Below are 22,982 nucleotides of genomic sequence, written 5' to 3'. Positions count from 1 at the left end.
TGATGACGAAACGATCGGCATCACAAAAGGAAACGAGAGATTTAGGGATTCCGAGTGTCTGTGGACGGTGCAGCAATCGATTCCGCGTGTTCTAGAGGCGACTCTGAAGAAATGGGTTAAAGACCGCGAGGAGCCTTTCCTTTAGTCTGTCTTCCATTAGATCTTACGTACACGATCGATGATAGATATCGTACAGTTCTTACTGTTGAGGCTTTCGGGTGAAGACGGTGTCCTGTCGGAATAAAAATGGTCGAATGTTTTACCAGTGTTGTAGCTACCTTCGCCAGGAGGCACATTTGTACCATATCAGCGAAAGGTTGGGATAATTTTTCGGTGAGGATACAACTTGCACCTGACGGCCTGAACAGTGAGATATCTCGAATGGGCAAAAGTTCTATCATGGGAAGTTTTATCGTAAGAAGTTTTATTAGAAGAAATTCTATGATAGGAAGTTTTATGGTGGAAAGTTTTATCAGAGAAGGAAGTTCTATGATAGGAAGTTTTATCACAGGGGTTCCATCATAGAACCGACGGAATCGTCACGTATGACTTATACATGTATTATACGCCATATAATATACGGTGCATCATGTAACCAACAAGCAGTCTATTCACGTGACACTTACGTGCAACGTCTGTAAATTACACAGTTGGCTGTTTGCAACAGCAAACAAGCTGGACTACGTTAAAGCTTCTTAGGAGAGGATCTATTCCTGGCTGTCACGGATCATGGATTAAACGGTAGTGCAGGAGGCGTGTGGCGTATCACAGGGTTCTCTGGTTAAGATAGATACTTTGAACTGTACTCGAACCTCTCGAGGGAGATCTTGGGTTTTGATTGTTGCGGTTCGAGAGGGAAGTATGGTGGATCGAAAGTTGTTCTCAGATTGGAGAACAGAGGATCCACCAAGTATTTTTGGTTTCTACAATTGTTTTCGATTTTTTCTTGGATTTCTTTGCTTCTTTGGTTTCTACCAGAAATGGGCAAAATCATTATCTAGATCACAGGTTTCCAAAAGTGCGATCCCACTTTTTCCCTTAGTGGAAGCCGAATTTACTCGTGGGGGTACATACAGCTAGGCCTGCGGTGCCATTGGGCCGCGACAAGTCGGGATACGATCGACCAACGACGGCGCGCGTCTCCTCTTTCAGTCAGTCGCGTACCGACCATCGCGCGCATTGCACGTCGGGACGGTGGTTCGTAGTCGGCACCAGGTGGGCTCTATCCAGTTCCTATCCGGCAGCGGACGAGCAAGGGCAACAGAAGCTGTCGTTTCGGGGCCCAAGGGAACGCGTTTCGTTCGGCTTGGAATCCACCATTTTTCGTCGGATCGAATCCAAAGGAAGCTACCAAAAAAGATCCAGGGGCGGGGAACGCTAAGTGGACTTAAGGTGAGTGACTGGACGTTGTTCGATTAGTTTTTTTGTTTACCAAACCAACACAGATACCCTGTTGAACCGGTGAGATATAGATGAAAAACGGACGGTGATTTTCGTCGATCGATGCCTGGGCGAATTAGTCGCCTAGAGGAGGGCTCGAGCTGCTCGTTTAAGGGGACTGTGGTGTGGGCTAGAATTTTATTCGAATAATAGTACAACAATAGCTAAGATTCGGACCTGTAAACTAGTAATAGGATTAAATAATTGCTTGCAATGTGTCGAGTCACTTAAGCAGTATTATTTTAGTATACAAAATTTGTATTTCCATGTTTAGACCAGTTGGGAATGACGAAATACTTTTTTTAATCTTTCATTCGTTATTGGAAATCTAGATAATGAATTTGCTTATCTCTGGTGTGGGGTGTGTAATAGGCTAGTGTAGGCGCATTGTTCATGGTAAATTGTGGTGCTTGGGAATTTAATTAGGGAGGAATTAAGACACAAATTGGGGCTGGTTGGAATTCTGATGATGCTTGTGTTGGGGAAGTTTTTAACAGTGCAGTCGAAATACTTAGTATAGTTGTACGTTACTTGTGTTTCTTCTTGAGAAATCAATGAAGAATTCAAAGATTCTTCTCAGAATTCCTCCAAGTGAGAAAACAAGTTAATTTATAAATTTGTACATTTTCAAAAATTTGTCGTGTTTATCGATCCGATATACATAAATAGACATTACGTTTATTATCAGTGGTCCTAGTGTTGTATCAACATCAGGATTGTAATAATGTGATATTGGATCGAATTGGAACAGTTTGGGTAACGTTTCTATGCAACCTGTAATTCTTGAAATCTTTAAAATTTTTGTAAAATGGAAATAGTGTTGTATTTTTGATATGTTATATTTGGATCGAAGAGAATTTACTGGCTTTGTACCTTTGTTTTGGTGTACGTTCTTGATGATCGTGGCCTAGAGAGGAAGGATTCGTGGGTAACGGTATAATTGACCGAATAACAAGGAGGAATAACTTTTGTGTCGTGATCCCGTGTTCGTCGTCCGGTTCGAATCTATATTTTCAAGTACATTTTGGAGTCTGTTATGGTAACTCGTGGAACAGACGGAAATCATTATCATATGATTAACTACGGACACAAACTTGAGTATCTGTACAACAGAAGCAACACAAGGTCAGAGCCTTCATACGTTGTCTCTATTTGTAACCCTATTGTTTCGAATCAAAACTATGAAATACGTTTTCGAGTCTATTTTTCGATACCTGTGAAACAGAAACGAAATTTTTACTAACTGTTCGATCGGGTAAACATATATTTCCATGTTCTGCTCCTTGATTCTCGTGAAATTGAAAGACGAAATTACCATTTGAGTACCGAAATACTTATGTAAGTGACTGTGTAATCGTGGAAATACAAGGTGAAAACCTACACGTACACAGATTTACTCTATTGTTCGATTCGGAATTCTGGAATACGTTTTTCGGAGTTTAGGCCCCATTCTCATGAAACACAAAATGGGGATTAAACAAATCGGTACTTGAGAACATAAATAATCGATTCTAAAATCGAAAGATTTGACTTTTATCCGATTCGAAATTCTGGAATACGTTTTTCGGAGTTTAATTCCCATTCTCATGAAACGCAATAGAGGAATTAAAGAAATCGGTACTTAAACACATAAATAACCGATTGCAAAAATCAAAGAAACCCAGAGTTTGATTTTTTTGTATCCTTCGATTCGTAATACTGGCGTCTGGTATCCGTCCAGTGAATAGAAAGGAGAGGGTTCGACACGCGTGGAAAGTCTCGTAGCGCTTTAAACGCGTTCGAGCAGCTGTTTTCGAGAACACTCCTCGTGTCGCAGGCATAGCGTAACGATGTACGTTACACACCGATTTCACGCGGGAACACGAGCGACTACTGTCTCAGAAATAGACGCTTGGTGGTAGTGACCTACGCCTATTTCGATGGTAACACAACATCGCCGCTCCTCTGAATAAATCGGGGAAATTATCGCGACTGTGGATACAGGGTGAGGCAGCTAACTTGACGATATAAAATTACTGACACACTGTACGGAAAAATTGTTTCGAGCAAAAGTTGCATGGTATCAAAGGCTGCACATGCAGAAATTATTATAGTTTTTCTAGATTGTTTACACGTAAAGTTATGGAGGTCACAGTGATTTTTTCAAATAGAACACCCTATATTTCCTTAGGGAAATTCAATGGGAATTAAAAACTGAGTAAATAAGTATTAACGCATAATAGGTTTAAGGTGACTATTCATTGAGATATTTACAATGAAAGTTTTATTGTAACAGGTGTTAAATTGAATTTTATTGATCCATCGATGACCCTAGAAAACATGCATAAACAATCATTAGTCTACGTACAAAAATGTTTAGTACGCTAAAAATCAGTACTGTATCAGGAATAACGGTCAACAGTTCGAACGCCTTTTATACAAAATTTTTAATTTTGAATATCTCAATGAATACGCGGTTTAGACCTATTATACCTCCACATTTATTTCCTTACTTTTCGAGTCTCATTCCATTTCCGAAAGAAATATAGGGTGTTCCTTTTGAAAAAATCAAAGTGATCTTCAGAACTGTATGTGTAAATAATCTAGAAAAAAAAAATAATAATTCCAGCATACGTCTTTCTTGATAGCATGCAACTTTTATTCGAACAATTTCAAATCGTCAAGTCAGTTATCTCACCCTGTGTATATCGTTTCATGTATACTCACATTTAGAAAAAAAAAAACAAAAACGAAACAATTCTGTACAACTTTACGAGACGTCGAGAGATATAATTATATCGCTCGTAAAGATATCACGGCGTAATCCAGCAATATTATCCCGTAAATGATGTAATTCCGCTCGAGACACACCTGCACTTTGTGTTTGCTCAATGAAACATCGATTTTACATGACCTCTGGCCTTGTCGACTACACAATAAAGAAGAATAGGCACACAAATTTCCATTTCAACAAAGAGTTAGGACACTATAGTTTAGGACACTTGTCGAATATTGAGTAAATTTTACGAGATGTTACAAAATTGTTGAAAGTCTAAAGTAAATATTGTTTAGAGGACATTAAAACTCGATCGACAACGAGTATGGTATTGTGACGCAACAAAAATGACCCAAAATATATAACTTTCATGGAAACATCACATTTTCTTCATATGAACCAAACCTCCTTTTATAATCGAACCCCCAGTGGTGGTGATAACGCCTGGACAATAATCGTGTAGAACGAGCTAGACAATAATCGAGAGGAGTCTGTACACAATTCTTTAACAGTGATCTAGGAGTACGTGTTATTCGAGGATTCCCCCAATTCTCTACCATGTTACGGTAATGCCAATAACGAAAATTTACCATCCATTGATAGTTCGATCGTGAAATTACTACACTGTCAGAAACGAAAAATTATCGACGAAAGTTCGATGTTCCAGGGCAGATGTTCGTTCGAATAAATGGTGTCGTCCAATTTCGAAATTGAAAAGCACTCGTGATTGCATGTCGAACAACCTTTATCTGCACTTACGGTCGTGTTTATTGGTTACATACCGACGATGATTTGCGGGAAACGAGCGTACAGTGACGTTCGACAGCGAAATTTTTGCGTATACGTGACGTAACTATTAAAAGAATTGTTTCACCTTGTCACGTTTCAATTGTAAAAAGGCGACGATGTCGTCTTCTAAAACCGTCTCGAGTGCGGATTAACCTTGTACTCTTCATTGTCGCGATAACGATTTCGACATCGACTCCGATAATCGGCGATAAATCAGATCTCGAGAGTGTATACACACTATCGATCAAGAGCAAAGAACCGATCTGTATCACTGTTATTTCTCTTTGAATCAGTTTTTACCGTCGAAGATTTACAGTAACACTGATACCAGGGCACGTGGGTCGATTGCGCAACCGGGCGCGAAGTGCTCACCGTCGATCGTGATTCGTGATCAAGCGGTTTCAAGCATTTTAACCGGCTCGTTAGATCTTTCCTTCCGCGGTGATTCCTGTGGGGCCGGAAATGTTGCGAAAGCACGTGATTTCCAAAGATCCGACGAGTTTTGTCCACCGTGTAGCGATGGAGACGAACATCTAGCGAGTAAGAACAAATTTTTGTGAAGTTAAATTGAACATGCGATCGATCGGAGCTTAAATTATAGAAAAATGTTAATTATCGTGATAGAATATACGTGAAATTGTAATTTCCAGACTTCATGGTTTCACTAGAGTTTTCTGTTGGAACGTACGATGGTTCGAGCCAGCTAGTCCGAGTAAAATTCGCTTGGAATTCGAGTTAGGCGGCTCGGTGCTTCTTTTTACACGTTGATTAGCGTATGTGTGCGTGTGGAGTAAAATTAGAGATCGTAAAACCGGTGATTTAGGAGACTTCGCGAAGGAAAAACACGGTCACGAGGAAAAACGCGTGCTTGCCTTGGGACGCTGCGCGATACTCTAGAAAAATTCTATTTATGAGTAAGATACACGGTGTGTCTGTTAATTTTGGATAAATTCGGTAGCGTCAACTATTTAGAACTGTGATCGAACACATTCTCAAACGTCCACGATCCATTTTAAGTGTTAATTCTTCAATAAACTAGTCGTGAAGGTACTAAACTGTGGCATGGCGAATATAAAGTCTTTTACACGAATTAAAACGAAACTCTGGTCTAGATCCACATAATCAATCTTATTAAACGCCATCGATCCTCTGCAATTTCATCTAAAATCACGAAATTATTCATAAATCCAATAAATTGATCCATAACTAAAATCTTATGAAATCCATCATTAATCTCTAACGATTTAAAATGAAATAACGATCCATAGATCTCCAACGAACCGACATTGCGAACAGAACTAAATTGCATCTTGACGCACGGAACATAGTTCTCTTGTATAATGATCGATCAGACATTCTCTCAAACGCCGCGTAGAAAGTTAGTGTCCCGCGACGAAGGTGGTCTCTGCCACGAAATCACTGTCATTAACTATGGTATTCCGCGGCGATCGCCTTCGTGACACACACTCGCGAGACCGCGGTATGTTTGTTGAATTATTCGAAGCCAAAAGTACGGATAACCCGATACTATCGAGGTATCGATACTTTTATATGTACTTTTATTTACTTGGATCGGTTCATCCCTAGCCAAGAGAGACTGCGGATTTTATGCATTTATAGCCTATAGGGGTCTGTAAAATACAATAAAGGACAAAACTTTTATCAGATCCAATAAGTTCTTTGGGTTTCCTACATTTGCTCTTCTCTGTATGAATTGTTTTAGAAAATATTATTTTCCATAAAAATATGCAGTCTATTTATGACGTTCGATTCCGTTGTATCGCTAACACAGTCGCGTCCGTGTCCTTAAATGTGTGTTATCACGAAACACAACTATTTACCGTCGTTACAGCTTGTTCGGTTAACGCATCTGCGTCATTAGCACGTGTACGCGATAGATCATTATCGACGAAACGTATACACATATCGGGTGACCTGTCAGTGAAAGAACATTATATAAAAAAAACGAGAAAATTATGTTATTATAATAAGCAAATGATTAAATATTGATTATTTTCAATTCCTTGTTTCATATTAAAACAATTTTCACGCCATTGATTAGAAATGTTCGTTTACTTAGTAGGTCAAATTATTAAAATAAGCAAATGATTCGATATTGATTTTTTCAAGGCATGCTACAAGATTTAATTCATTATCACAAAGCTCAGGATTCATACTTTCAGTACCTAGTTTTTGGTTAAAAATGCCAGTTTCTCTGAAAAGAAAAGATTGTACTTTCGGTAAGAAATCTTACGACTGCCATAAGAGCTGTATTAAAAACCGGAATGTTTGAGAAACTTTTTCTTATTTATTTCTTATGAAGTTTATTTAATTATCTAGTCGTTCGAATTTGGTACGAACCATTTTAACGGGGAGCTCCGATGTTGAGCGAGAAAAGGATGTGCGATTATGCCAGTTAATTTTTCATTCCAGACCGTAAGATGGTGACCGAGTGCGACAGTTTCGGATCGAGTTGACGAGGGTTCCTTGGTGGAGACGTCCAATAGATCAACGGGCTTCAAAAGAAGGAGTGGGGACAGCAGCGGCTCTAGAGGCCCAGGTATTCCGACTGTTGCAACGAGGACGCGCAGAAATCGAACATGGATCCTTATTCGTTGAGGTCAGTAAATAATATTGTACTATTACAGAATGTCTACTCTACAGTCTAAAGACTGTTACAGACATTTATCATCTGCAGTAAAGGATCGATAGTAGGATTAATATCGATTAGACATTTTTTACTCGATGAGTGCCTACTTTCATTTTACGGCTGTTTTAGGTCTAAGACGCCTTTAAGACGTCTTCAATGCGTCATTGGGCATCATGTGCTATCTAGGATAATTCCCACGTTGAAGGACGTAAAAAGATTGTTGAATGCGTTAAAGATGACGCCTAACGTTAACTAAAATTTGATATTTAAAGCAGTTTCTGAAACGAACGCAGACACATCGATCCAAAAGGTGTAGAATCAGTTTTCGAACGGATCGAATTAAAGGGAAACTTTAGACTCACCGTTGACGGGTCGTCTCAGGTAGAATCCATCAGAAGTCTCTCGAAGCAGACTCTGAATAGGTGGTTTTTCCCAAGGCTTCCTTCCTTTTGTACCCCGTTTTGCCTGGCCCAGTCGGGTAAATGATCCATTTGGGACGTCCCGGGGATCCCCATCGGTCTAAATCCAGCCTGGATCCCCCATCTTTCGCCTTTGGCTGCTGCAGCATCGTGACCTCTTCTCGACGCTGAAAGCATTGCGCTGGATTCGTCACAATAGAGACAGACAATAACCGCATTCAACTATAAAAAAAACTTTCCTCTTCTTTTTCAATCGTCGCTACATGAGAACGTCGCTTCAGACGCATTGAATTCGTCTACGTAATGATCTTTAACAACGTCACCGTGAACAAGATTACCGTGCACGGATTATATCGCCCTCTTTGAAGTTTAATTATAAATTCAGTTGAACATTTAACAGAACATTCTTAGAAGCTTCAATTTTCGATTGCTACCAATGAATCGCAAGGTCAACGATCAAATTATTGAAAAAGAAACATTGTAAAAATATCGTCAGTGTAACCTGACGTGCAAACTCAGCATCCGCTAGGGGAAAAAGTGACATAGAAGAAAGGTCTCCTACCATTTAATAAATTTATTTCAAGTACTGAAATAAATTCTAGAGAAAGAGCCTCCTACCACTTGGTATCGGGAATTACTGAAATTTATGTCAAATCAACATTTATTTCAGTATTTGAAATAAATTTACTAAGTGGTACGAGACTTTTCTTCTACGTCACTTTTTCCCCTAGTGGAAGCCGAGTTTGCTCGAGAGGGTACGCATCAAACTCGATTGGACGATGTTTGTTAATTTTTCAAAGCGATAAACACAACAACCTCTAACAATAACCGCGATGACTAGCCCATTAAGCCGTTCGAGCCTAATCGTTTTAATTAGCACTCTTCATTATCGAGCCGTAATACAATCCGACATGGCAGCGCTGCTGTGTATTGTTCCGCGAAAAGTGCTTCTCAAAACTATGTATATATATACGGAGCAGGAGGGGTGGTACGAGTTTGTCTACGCCGGCTCCCGTTTCATAACACCGGTGACGGGTCGATCGAGAATTCAGGTGACGGCATGCATGCTACCGTGTCACATCGACGCGACGTTATATTGTGATTACACTCCGTTTGTCCTCGACAACGAATCCGAGGCGAGAGTCTTTCTGTTTTCGAGGCTCGAGAGTCTTCGAAAGTGTCCTTCGTCGCCTGACGATCCTCGCTAGTCGAATGGGAGTCTAGCAGATCCCCAAGGAAATAATGATTCGAACACTGGTATCTAAACAAAAGAAAAAAAAACAAATAATTATTAGTAGAGTAATGATTGAGTACATCACTACATACTTAAATAACAAGATTATCCATTAATCACATTCTATCAGATTGTAAAAGTATAAAAGACACTAGCAACTAGTGATACAGTATCGATATCTTGAATGTTATTGAGTTTATGTTGATCCAATCATCATATGAAAAACGTTAAACATTAACAGAAGATGCCCTAGACGACGGTCCACGAAGTCCCTTTCGATGCCTTAGAATCTGCTTGAATAAATGGTTTATTTTTATTTCTAGATTTTATTACTTCTAATTTAATTGCAAGTATCGATACCGAGAGTATACACACGTTTCTATTTATTTTGTATTTTTCTTCGATATTTCGAAATTGATTGCGTACCAAGGTTCTCAATGACGTGAGAAAGATGCCTCGAGGACCGACCAGTCGATACGATGGTATACGCAATGTAATTTTAACCATGACTATTTCGCAGTCGTGTTTACGAGAGACTGAGTGAGTCGACGTGTCTGCGAGCCCATTTTTGGAAATTAACCTTTCGCTGGACAGTCGCCTCGCGTGATCCCACACGCGACGCCTAATTCGCTGGAGTAATGCGTGTTACGCAAATGACAATGAGCTTGTGAACGCGAGGATCAAGCGGGTCAATGCCTAAAAGCCAAACAGCCACACATGACGCTGTTCCCTCTGGTTTGATGGAAATTATCATAATAATGAAATTTTGTCTTCTTCTTTCTTTCAAATAGAATCTTGATGTACATTTTCAGATGTTCGGTCTACCTTTCTTGCTTCTTTTACATTAAAACTGTGACGTTAATTTCCAGGAGTCATTGAACATCTCTTTCTGAAATCATTTCTTTAATTAAAAATGATGTCTTCCAGGTCTTCGTAGCAAAAATGGTGACGTTAATTCTTCTTCTCTTCTTTGTCATGTAAAACCATATTTAGAAATTGCGCGTACTGCCTTTATCCCCGTTCTTTTCAATCAATATCCTGACGTCTATTTTCGGATAAAGTCTTCCTTCTTTACAGGTAAAATTGTGACGTTAATTTTCAGGAAGTGACTACGTCTCTATTTTATTTTATATAGTTAATTAAACTCTATTTTATATTATACATGAACGCTCTGTTTGTAAGTAAAACTGGGACGTCTATCTTCAGAAGAAAATATGATCCTTTATCTTCTTCTACTTCCACAGTGACGTCAAGTTTGTAGAAAAACCTAGAACATACGTCCCTGTTTTTTCTTGTTCGTCTCAATCAAAACTCCAAGGTCCATTCACGGAACTGACTCGATCCCCTTTATTTCTTTAATTTTTTCTTATTGAAATTATGACGATCATCTTCGTAGGCAGCTGGCGATCCCATTTCTTCTTTTTCTTTTCAGCTCAAACAATGACGTCAATTCTCAGAAAAAGCAATCCCCCTTTCATCTACCTCGTTTTAACTGAAACCATGATGTCTTTATTAACAAAAACGTGATGTCCCTAGTTTCTTCAACTTTAATTACCGTCACGTTTTCAATTTCTAGAAGAAGCTCGGTCACGCCTTCCTTCTTCTTTTTTTTTTATTGAAAAAAAAGTGTCGTAGATTCCGACAGACGGTCACAGTCATATAACATACATAACACTTCCCATCAGGCACCTGTATGTATTCTATACATCTGAAAATAAAGTTACATATTTTACAGTAGAATGTTAAAATGAACGTTTTTTTTTACATATTTCAATAATTTTTTAACGAGGGCCTAGTTAGGCCAATACTGTTATGAATCAATTTCTCGAGAAATAGAGAATAAAATTTCTTTTCTCGAGAAATCAGACCTGCAATCCATCCTCGAATAGGTTAGTCAGCATCGAGATCATCATCACGCGATCGCGATCGATACGTTGATCATACGGTGATCGAACGATGAACGAAATTAACTGGTTAGTGTTGCTTTTTTTCGGCCTTTTTATCTTATCGTGGACAATCAATTATAACGTCCAAAACGTGTCGCGCGACGTCGAGACATTCATCATCCATCGGACATTTCTCTTCCTTGTCCCGTATCTTGAAACGCATCTGTTGTTCCGAGAAAATCAATGGCAACCGGTAAGTGGTGTGGCGCTCTTCTGCGAGTGATTCTGAAGTGTCGTGACAAAGGGAATTACCTGGAAAGATGTCACGTGCTGTCAGATACCCGGATGACGACGAGTGTTTTGTCGGCCGTCTCCGATTACGTGATCGAGGGAATCGAAAGGATCGTGAAACACGCTCGAGAGGCCGTCCGCCATTTTGGAGAACTCAAACTGTAAAATTTAACGAAAACTTTTTTTGTAATATTGAAAAGAGTGTAAATCTTTTGTCGATGGTTGGGTAAACACAAGTAGTGTATATACACTATACAGGGTGTCTCGCGTAAGTGGGCGGAGCTGCATCTTTAAAACAATTGAAGATACAGTAAAATGTCAGGAAAATTGAAATGTTGGTAATATGTTGCACGCATTGAACCAATTGCAAAATACACTTGAACTCTTCATGTTTAATGGAACTATATACTTTTCCTTGTATAAATCGATTCGGGTTACACAATCGAAAATGCAACAGTTCAGCAGAAATTCGAACTTTAGTCAAAACCCATATCTCTAAACCTGGCGATACGAGTCATTCGCACACGTGTGTCCGTTTGAAAATCGTATTTGCCGCTACGGATTCGCGTTGGATCTATACCTCGCCAACGTTTCTATTCTTGGAGGATAGCGAAATATGATTGGGCAAGCGTACGCAGCGATTTTTAAGGAAGAAAAATAGCTACCCTCGTGATGGTAGTCAGTGAGGATCGAGCGATCGCGTGGGAACACATTCGTCCGGCCGCTGTAGATCGAACGAATTATGACAAGTACAGGTCCGACACTCGCGAAGGGAAAGTCTGTTGTTGGCCGAGACTAGACACAGGAGAACGTGTCCCCGCGTCTGGTGTATTCTGTTCATGCACGATTCGCCAGATATAGAGTACGTAGACTCGTCACTTAATAACAATAATCACTAGATTAGCGGATTTCATGAATTTTATTTATCGATTCCCTTTCACAGTTTGTTCAAAAATTAAGTATAAGGGGAAAGAACAAGGATTTCATTTTTAATTTCACGGTGTATAACGCTTTTTGTTGGTAGCAGTTAAAGGTACGTTTTCACGTGACAGTAAATCGTAACTTTTACGGTCATGGCACTAATTTTGTCCTCGTGAAAATTAAATGTCACGATGTCGTGACATTGATTTAAAAACTATCATTTATTGTTCAACCAAGAAAGATTTTCGAATTTCTTTCCGTTGAGAAAATTCAACAAACTGAAATCGGCAAATCATTCACAAAATTCAAAATCATTCACAGTAGGTACTCTCACGTATTTTTTTCTGTGTATTTTCACCCTCAAGTACAATCTTCAATGAAGATGACAGAGGCAGGAACTAACCGAAAGGTTCGTAAGTGGTGAAAAATAAATTAAAAAAAAAAATTAATTTCGTTATGTTCGATGCATATTCGTGGTCATCAGAAATGCATCAAATCCACGGTCTAAACCATGATTTCATTACTGTCCTCTCCGATGTTCGTATATTTACGTAACACGCTCATCCACTGGAGGAAAATCACACAAAAAAAGAAAATTGACGAGCGTGTGTGTGGTCTTATTAGTTCGATTTGAAGCGCGTGCACGAGGAAGTAGCCTCGTCTTGACAAATTATTATTAGACCGATGGACGTGGTGACGCTGTTGGTCGACCGAGGAGGCACGTTTGTTAAATGTGTTCGTTCTACCTACTCCTCTATTCATTGAACCGCCTCTGTATGTACGGCGATGCATAAAATAAATTAGTATCTGAGTGCTTTCTCGGAAGTAAAGCTCGTGTTTCGATCGATAAATCCATTTTAGCCATCGAAACATTGTTGACTCACAAACCGAAATTTATTTTCTGCAATAATTAATTCATCAAAATAACCATCGTTTAAACATTTAATTTATATAACATCCAATATTTGAACATTTCATTTATATATTATCCAATATTTAAACTTTTAATTTAATTGTTATCATAATGCAGTTATCAGGTCACGCGATGAGTTCTGTGGTTCTTTTTCAAATCCTACAGCCATAAACCAAGAGATTCGTGATTCGTTAAGCTTTGTGATGATTTGCATTACTTGGAGGTAATCGAGTCGGTCATAGTTCGGAGCAAATTGCGAATCGTGCAGAAATAAAACATTCCGAGTGACTTTGCAGAACATTGGTATATTCCACTGTTGTCATCGTTAACGTTACAAATTTAATACAATACACGTTTACTTAAACCTCATGTAAATACGGGTTCCCCACTCGATGTTTCTCCTTCCCATGGAAATGAACGAAACTGAAGTAAATTTCCGACCGAGATTGTCAAACACGATCGAGAGGACACATAAAACGTTGCGTGGCTGTCAGCTGATCTCGAGATATGTTTCCACGGTGACCAGCGATTGGTTGCCGTGGACAAAGGATGCTTTCGAAATCGTCTTCGTCGAGGCGGATCGATGGGAAAGGATCGTAACGTATAAGATACGCGAATATACATTGTATAGAAATAACATTTACCAGAAAAATAACACGTTAATCATTTGCCTTCGCTGAAAATCGCCCTAAAGACAAAAATGTCTACGCAGGGTCACGCCCTAAGGACTGTCGAACGAATAATTGCAGAAGAAAAATAACAAAGATGAACGAAACAATAACAATGCGACAATTTTTTTCGAATAATTTAGAATTTGCTATTTTTAGAACTGTATATTCTGTAATCACCCTGTATATTCTGCACAGTCACACGATGTATCACCTGACAGTGTTAAATACCATTCACATAGATTGTACATTCCCGTTTCTAAAAAGCCACTCGTTAATCGTATCCAACCGAAAGTAAAATGTGCACAATGTTGGCCTGTAAACGAGGAGAAAAAGCTATAGACTGCTTTTTCTCTACAACCGCAATAAGCAGAGGCGACGACACGTGTCTGTTCGACACACAATCTGTTTCTTTCCTTGACTGCACGGTGTTTACGTAACTGAAAGTTGCTTCACAATTTCTCGTCGATTCGTGAAAATTGATCGACGGTGGCGAACGTGTTCGGTTGAATTGAAACGAATTATTAATCGGCACTCGTGTCGGGGATTATGCAACCGTATATACAGAGCTGCACGATGCATCAGCGGTTCGAGTCGCGTGTGTCACGTGCATAAAGTTCTGTTCACGTGGGTTTCCGTCTGACTCGGATTAACCTATTAAGGGCCAATGTTGCGTTAATGCAATATCTCAGCGGTTCTCAACGTTTCCATGAACCCGTACCAGCAAACCGTTAAATCCAAAAATTGCAATATCACGAACGTAACTAATTTCTTGTATACAAATAGGAATTCAAGACTATACACTTAATTAGATTATCATCGCATATTTTTATTCCGTTTCTAATAAACGAAAAATGAACAAGAACAGTGAATATTAGCAATATGATTACTAATTAACCTAATAACAATTAGGTGTCCGAACTTTTATGCAATTTCTATTTATATCTTGCGGTTCCGAAAGGTAATTCCATGGATTTGCATAACAATTTTCTCGTGGTTATTTCACCGTGGTGTGTGATATCGTAAAGTATAAAAAAAACTGACGTGTAAAAATCGTACTGTTTCACTGCTTGGTCCTTAATGGGTTTAATTGCCCGGACACTTGATCGCGTCGAGTTCATTCAAACCGAACAGCTTGGCCGCGACGACGTTTCCCGGTTGTAATTGAGCTTCCCAGGGACAGATATGCGGGTGTCGTTACCCTTTCTCGGAAAACGGAACACCAGATGAGCGTGATGATGAAGCGTTGTTTGCGCTTGGATTAAATCTTCGTGTCACTTAACGCCTCACCTAGTTGAACTCACACGATACACGTTGTTAAACCAGCGGTTTACAGACGAGCAGCCATATATTTACCCAATTATTCAATCCCAGTAGATTTAATCCTAATGGCCTTAATTACGATAATAAAAATTAACGGTAATTCTCGAGTACGTAAATAAGAAGATACGTAATGCGTAAATATAAACATAAGCATGCTATGGAGATAGGTCGTGTTATCGTTGAAAGTCGCCTTGTTGCGGCCAGTAGAATTGAAGTGCACTCTGCCAGTCAATCAGAAGTCGTTGCAAAATTTCGTCCCTTTCCCTCCTATATGCGCGTCGTCGCGATGGATCTAAACATTGCACACGTGAACATGGAGGATTAGAAACGGAGAATATTATATTAACTGAATTAATGGATCAGATAGAAAAAATGTGACACTTAACTTCTAAGTGTATAGATATAAATATTAGGACATCAATAATATCGATGTGTATACAAGTGTATCGATATTTTGGGTACCAACACGTATCGTTACCAAAAAAATATCGATACAATTCGAATGTATCGCCGTCACTATGTACTTCCCGGTCATCAGTCGGCACAAGTTGCAGCGAATTGTCGTAATAAATTGCCAGCTGCCATAAATCTATTCGGAATTAACCAACGCAGACGGTAAACACCACGCGTGCTCGATAAAATGGCTTGTCCGTCGCGTGATGTCACGGTTACGAAAGCCTAACCGTATTATAAGTCTGACATTGCTGATATTCGACAGGACATTGTTGTCGTCCCAGCGGAACGGCCTGCTGTTGGCATGATTTTTACCGTTTGGAAATAGGGTGGATGCACCAGTGAATGAACGTTATACATAAAAACGAGCAAATTATGTTATTAAAATAAGGAAATGATTAAATATTGATTTTTGTCAATTCCTTGTTTCATATTCAAATGATTTTCGCGCCATTTCAAAACTGAAACAAAAATTCGGGGGTCACACTTAAATGAGACACCCTGTACAATAGAGAAACAACGTGTACTCTAGACCGTAGAATATCCTACAGTTTCCAAAGAAATCTTTATCTTAAAAATTCAAGCAAGTTCGATACAAACACTTTGACTAAGGTGCAATCTAAGAATGGAAGTTTTTTTCTTGAAAAGAAATGAAATAGGGGTATTCACGATTATCAGAAATATACATGTACCGGTCGTTGATTTCAGTGTGGAGCGCGAGGCATCGAAGAATATCGAGGAGAACGAGCGAGAGTGCTTCAAGGATGCGATCGTGTCGAGCAGAAGCCTTAACAAAGGCTTCGTCGAGCCGACAAAAATCAGGAACGCCATAGCGGAGGTAACGGGGGAACGGTCCAATCGAATCAGATTACAGTAAATCCTCGATGAGTGCTAGAAGGCTCCTCGGCACTAAACATTAAATATTTCATAAACTACTGGCCATACACGACTGAAACAAATACCATTGAGTTAAGAATTTCAAGCTCTATCACTGTGCGAAACCTAATTAAAAACTCAACGTTACACCTGGGGACCTCTCCTTGTCAGTGTCGAGGAACCTTCGAACACTCATCGAAGGATTACTGTATCGGAAATGTTCCCAAAAAAATAGATTCTTTAATCGAATCTTTTACCTGTAGATCGCCTCTTGTATCATTTCCGCGTCTTTCCACATATCGGTCGGCCTGTGCATGGCGTACTCGGCGATTCTGATTCCTCATCTGGAGGCCGAGGACGCGGAACTGCACGCCACGCAAGAGCAAACTTCCTGGATAGGTGAGCAGCTTCCGACATGATGCCATTTTCGATTTCGACGAACAATAACGTATGCGCGAGGATACCTGGACCGAGGACGTACGTTGTACGCTCACGTCCATAAGTATCGGGACACTTATCGAATACGCAGTGAATGTTACAAAGCACTACGAAATTACTAGAACTTTTAAATAAATGTTATTTAGGGGATACTGAAGCCTGACGGACAACGCTTATGGTACTACGAACTAATAAAAGTGGTCTGGAATATATAATTTTTACCAAATCATTACATTTTCCTAAGTGTCCCGATAAGTATTAGGACACTTTTCAGACAGGAACTAATCCCAACAAGTTATTAAAAATATTCTTGAAGGTATTAAAAACATATTATTTTGGGTCTGATCAAAGCTTAAGAGATTATGGTCACGCTATACAAAATGGCGAAAGTGATCCCATATATATAATCTTCTTGAAGTATTACATCGTTTGCGTTCGGAATAGATGTCCCGATAATTATGAACGGGACTGTACATGCATCTATACGTTCCTCGTCGTACAAGAAACAAGCGATAATTCTCGCGTGTTTTACTACCGTCTTGATGATTTCATTGCAGTCCCCTCGAGAGACGAGACATACACAATGTATTACTAATTAGATACGTACCGGATTTATCGGTTATGCTAATTCATCCGACCAGATTTCGCGGCGATAAATACACGTCCTTTCCTCCTCGACATCTCGTGACCTAGTTCAGTGCATCCTGTCTAGCCGCAATTACAACTTTCCCGCGCGTTCCGATGACTGAAAGATTGCCAAACAATCAGTACTCAAAAATGAGATATTTCCTGTTAGGGGATGTACAGTAAACTCGCGATATTTGCACGATGGATGTATACCCGGTAGTAATGGCCTCTACTCAGGTTCAGATTACGATTCTTATGACCCAGGACTTTTCGAGGGTCCCCTTGATTAAAAAGCGGGGAGAAGGGGCAGGGCAGTAGACATTTTTTTACCGCTAATATGATAAAGAATCTTCAAAAATTGAAATTTACAAAATACAATTTTTTTAGAGTAGTATAAAAGCCACTTTTTTCTGTCTAGGGGGGTGGGGGCAAAGGCCATGTCAGTAACTATGAACAAAGGGATGTGATGACCATTTAGAACTATTAATTGCCAGCCAATAGCTGCACTTAGCACGCGAACGTTTCGGTTATTTTTACTGACTCATCTTGTTGGATAGACCGTAGAGCCCCAAACGCGGGTAATTATCACGAGTGTACTGTATATCTACTTTTGACCACCGATCATCGGTCAAGGAAGTCTCTCGCGATAATATACTAATTCCTCGATTAATGTTCCAGCCAGCGTGGTGGTAGTGGTCGCACCAGCTGGTGCTCTTCTCGGCGGGTTGCTGATGGAAACCGTGGGGAGACTGAGAACCCTTCAATTGGGCTCGATCCCCTGCGTTATAGGTTGGATTCTGATCGCTCTCTCGACAAACTTCCCGATGCTTCTGGCCGGTCGTCTCTTATCTGGTGTGGCCACTGCGCTATTAACGTCGCCAGCGATCGTCTACATCACAGAGGTAGCCCGACCGGAACTTAGGGGATCGATGATATCATTTGGTCCGACTTTAGCCTCTTTTGGCATGGTCCTCTCGTACCTGAAGGGAGCATACATGCATTGGCGGCTGGTGGCCTGGTTGAGCATCATTTACGCTGTCGTGCCGATCATTCTGGTCCAACTGTTCGTCCCAGAGTCGCCGGTCTGGTTGGTCTCGAAGCACCGCGAGGCTGAGGCGAAGAAGTCGCTGGAATGGTGAGGATTGCTTTTTTTAAGGGATACCTACGGAGACCTGAAACCGTAGACGTGACAACTGAATCATTGAATTAGTAACCTAACTAAAACTACTTCATAGTAAGATACAACTGAATTATTGTAAATACGCGCATGTGTACCTCAGTGCTCCATTAACATCTCCTCTGTAGGCTGTACAAGTACGACGTGAAACAGGGGAAGATGAGCGCCGCGGAGGCGCAGTTCACGACCATCATGAAAGAGATCGAGATCAAACGTAGCGAGCAACGGAACAGCAAGCACGGTAGCGCGTTCCACAAGCTACGTGGATTCTTGAAGCCTACAGGATGGAAACCGTTGACGATCCTCTTCCTGTTCTTTTTGTTCCAACAGTTCTCCGGCATCTATATCACGCTGTTCTACGCGGTCACGTGGTTCCAAGTAAGATGATCGAAAACGACCACTTACCAATCCCCTTACCAATATAATTGTATGTATAGAGACTTATTCCACGATGTTCGTCGCTATTTCAGGAAGTCGGTTCAGGCGTGGACCCGTACATCGCCTCGATTCTAGTCGGTGTGACGCGTTTCCTCTGCTCGATGGTGAACACCTGGCTCCTTAGACGATACAAGAGGCGTCCGTTGTGTATAATTTCGGCGTTGGGGATGGCGGTTTGCATGAGCATTTCCGGTTATTACACTCTGATGATCAAGAACGGCGATCGTTCCGGCTACTGGGTATGTCTTCTAAATGAAATATCATTATGGTCATTGGTTTGCTGCTAAATCCACGACTCTCCAAACAGGTGCCTGTGGTCTGTCTGTTGCTCTACGTCTGTACCTCCATGGTGGGTATGCTGACCATCCCGTGGACCATGACCGCCGAACTGTTCCCTTCCGAGATCAGAGGAATCGCCCACTCCATCAGCTTCTCGATAGCCAATCTCCTGATGTTCGCTGCTTTACAGAGTTACAGAAGCCTGCAAGATTTCCTGGGTGGTACGTACAGCAACTCCTAGTGGTTTAGAACCTTTTACAGTAACCATTTGTCGTACTGGAGGCAATAAATTCATCGAAAACCTTTGTCCTTTAAAGGTGCCTACGCAGTCCAATGGTTCTTCGCCGGTGTATCGATAGGGGCTGCTGTTTTCGTTTGGGTGATGCTACCGGAGACCCACGGCAAGAAGCTGTCCGAGATCGAGCAGTACTTCCACAACAATTTCCTGGCGCTTGGCGCGGAGGCGAAGGCGAAGAAGCAACAGGCGATCAGACGGGCGAAGAGACACGTGAAATCGGAGGCCAGCGAGCCGTTAAACCCGTCGAAACTGAAATCCGCGCAGTACGTTTAGAATCCGTGAATCGTAACCTCGGCTATGAATTCCTTTTCCTAGGTTCTAATCACGTATCTAATAATACGTTCATTGCTGCACGCGACGCAGGGATTAATGTTCTTCTAGTTAGTGTCTCTGGAAACGATTTACGTTTTTCTTTTTTCTTATCTCACGCGCATCGTCGATAGGGTAGCGCCACTTGTGAGTCGAGGGGCTAATGTGTCAAGCAGCAGTGGCTTCGCTTTCGCTTGAACCCCGTGTCCGTGTGTGGATCGGATACCAATTGGAATATCAGCAAGGCAAACATACCGTGTGGAATCGCTTTATCGCTTGGCACCAGTCAAGATCGCAAGAAATTCTCTGAAACATAAGAGAAAGTGAATGTAAATTGCACCGACGTAGATTGTCCGCGTCTTCGTTTATTTCGCTGCTTGACAAAAAGGGACCCGTGAATTCGAGATACGCGCCAGAAAACGGATCCGATGACGTACACACGCAACGTGGCCTACTCGCCTAGCTCTTGGCGTGACACGGATCATTCCGACGAGAAAACCGAAAACACACGACACACAAAACAGTATTACGAGTTGATCTGATACAGTCATCCGTGCGGATATTCACGGATGGCCGTAAAAGAGATGGATGATGATTCTTCGTGCAGGCGTTGGCTAGACGACGCGTCCACGGCGTTCCGTGGGGCTTCGTCGTCTATCGTGGTGGATTCGTTCGCCCGTTCACACCGGGCGGACAGAGCATTCCTATTTCTGGAAAACAATTCAAACAACTTCGCTGTGATCTAACAATATTCGCAAAGAAACGTTTTACGATAGAGTATCTTGGCCGACCTGGGTATCCATACGAAGTTACTTCAAACGAGTCGATGATCGATCGTTTGATTTAGTCGATAAACGTTAACCTTCAAACATGGTTAATAGGGACATTGTACCAAGTTGTTTGTTTTTTTTTTTTTTACAGCATAAGCAACAGAGTATTTAAAGTGATTCACTGTTTGAAATCTTATTCTACGTATGTATTTGTATTTCAAATAACTTGTGCCCAGGTTCGGTATCGTATTTAATTTCAATGAACGTACAAGGTGACCGGAAATATGTGTTTAATTCTTCGACTTTATTCATCGGTAATATATGGAAAGAGCTTTTTCACGATAGTCTTTCTTTTTAATGGGGGAAAAAAAACATTTATTTCCGAAGATTTGTTTGTAAGAGGGGGAATAATGTTGGTTCGTACCATGTATTTTTGGACACCCTGTATCGTGTACAGGTGCTATGTTAGGTGATCATCTACCGTGAGAGTTCATTTGACGTATGGACTAGAGCTTTTTTTTCTATGGTGCCCCTCCATTTGAACAGGTACTTAAGATTACGACCTTTTGTACGATGTTTATTCGCGTTTGATATCCTACACTTACGAATGCAAATCCTTTTTCGATACCTTTGTACTATGTATTTATATACCAAAATGATCCATTTGTGATCTATAATAGACTATTAACTGAACGTACAAAGTGTTTTTTACAGACAGAAGAATTATAGTATGCAATCGCAGACGATCTAAAGGATAGACTTGACGTTCGATATACTTCTGTGTCAAACATAACAAACATTTTAACTCTGAATAATCACACAATTACTTATGTGATTCATTTTACACCTAAGGGTCTAATGGACCTGAATTTCTAGTTACCAAGTATTCGTACCTTAAGGATAAAACATTCTTCTCCATAGAAGTTACTTTCCGTAGGATCCATAGACCCTGAGGTGTAATTGCAGGGTTTTTTTCTTCCTATTAAAGTATCTGGGGTAATTATAGTTTCCAAATGCACCGTTATTAATCGCAGATGGCGCTAGATCGTCAAGAAACATGTTTACCACGTCGATATTACAGGGCATTTGACACAAACTGCTGAAACGTCAGGTCTATCCTGATCTGTGGTGACACTTCAAACCGGTTCTGGTTAACAGAAGTCCGCAGGGATATTCTATCGCTGACTAATCGAACGTACTTTAATCGGATGTGATAATCTCGTAATCGATGGACCAGGTTGAGCGGTGTTACTAGATGAAAGTCGCGGCCGAACGAGTGTTCAGCTTGCCGGCGAGAAATTGCGTTGCGTCACCCGGAAGTTCCGGTCGGATTTTATCGACATAGTCAGCTTGCCCGTGAAAATCGTTCAGTAGGAAAATTCAAATCCATGGAGAGAAACAAAACGCAACCAAATTCTCGATCATCGTTAGTGCTCCCCAGATGGGATGAACTAACGATTATACACTTATTAAGAGATAAAGATAACCGTTAGCGTAATTTCAAAAGAGAAAAATTGCTGGGCAGATACGCGTCGAGATTTGTGGTTCGACAAGTGCCTTTCGTTCTTTTTTTTTCCTCGACTATTCGGTAATTATTCGTGATATAAGTGTGCATGAATATGCGTGCAGAGTAGTGATTATTATTAATATACTTTGTATCGTACTATACGGCATGCTTGTATTCTATGAGTGTACATGTATGGAGGCACACATACGTGCCTATATCTATATGCGTATACTATTGTAAAATTTCATAAAATGTTTCTAATAAAAGTGTATTTTTGGAAACCACAAACGAGACGATTCGATTATTCAGTTATTTTAATTAAATGAGAATCGAATATTTGTTCCATCTATTCAAACTTGCGTTTCCACCTAACTTCCTTGGGTCTCTACTCGCAGCAACCTCCCCGTAGGAGACTCGGGCAATCGGAATTACCCTCGTTAAAGTATTGTAAACCGGATGCAATACCAAGCTAACGACTGCGAACTTCAGCGAAATCAGCAGGGCCGTTCCTGGGTTCTTAG

At 40.5% G+C, this 22,982-nt stretch overlaps 1 protein-coding gene across 2 annotated transcripts; it reads left to right on the top strand.

Annotated features, from left to right (window-relative positions):
- Positions 1-1,163: 1,163 nt before the first annotated feature.
- On the top strand, positions 1,164-22,743 carry LOC107194185 (facilitated trehalose transporter Tret1-like). 2 transcript variants are annotated; one of them, XM_015583764.1, is made up of 9 exons: positions 1,164-1,392; positions 7,418-7,604; positions 16,451-16,580; positions 16,882-17,017; positions 18,362-18,818; positions 18,989-19,238; positions 19,331-19,537; positions 19,606-19,798; positions 19,895-22,743. In XM_015583764.1, exons 2-9 carry the CDS (start codon positions 7,585-7,587, stop codon positions 20,146-20,148), a joined length of 1,647 nt encoding a protein of 548 aa, XP_015439250.1. In that variant the 5' UTR covers positions 1,164-1,392; positions 7,418-7,584; the 3' UTR covers positions 20,149-22,743. The 2 variants fall into 2 exon arrangements, with proteins under 2 accessions (XP_015439250.1, XP_015439249.1); XM_015583763.1 differs by lacking the exons at positions 1,164-1,392; positions 7,418-7,604 and adding an exon at positions 12,166-12,326.
- Positions 22,744-22,982: the final 239 nt, after the last annotated feature.

The sequence above is a fragment of the Dufourea novaeangliae genome, unplaced genomic scaffold, assembly GCF_001272555.1.
Source record: "Dufourea novaeangliae isolate 0120121106 unplaced genomic scaffold, ASM127255v1 scaffold21, whole genome shotgun sequence".
Classification (NCBI taxonomy): Eukaryota; Metazoa; Arthropoda; class Insecta; order Hymenoptera; family Halictidae; genus Dufourea; species Dufourea novaeangliae.
This window is presented reverse-complemented; position numbering and strand designations above follow the sequence as displayed.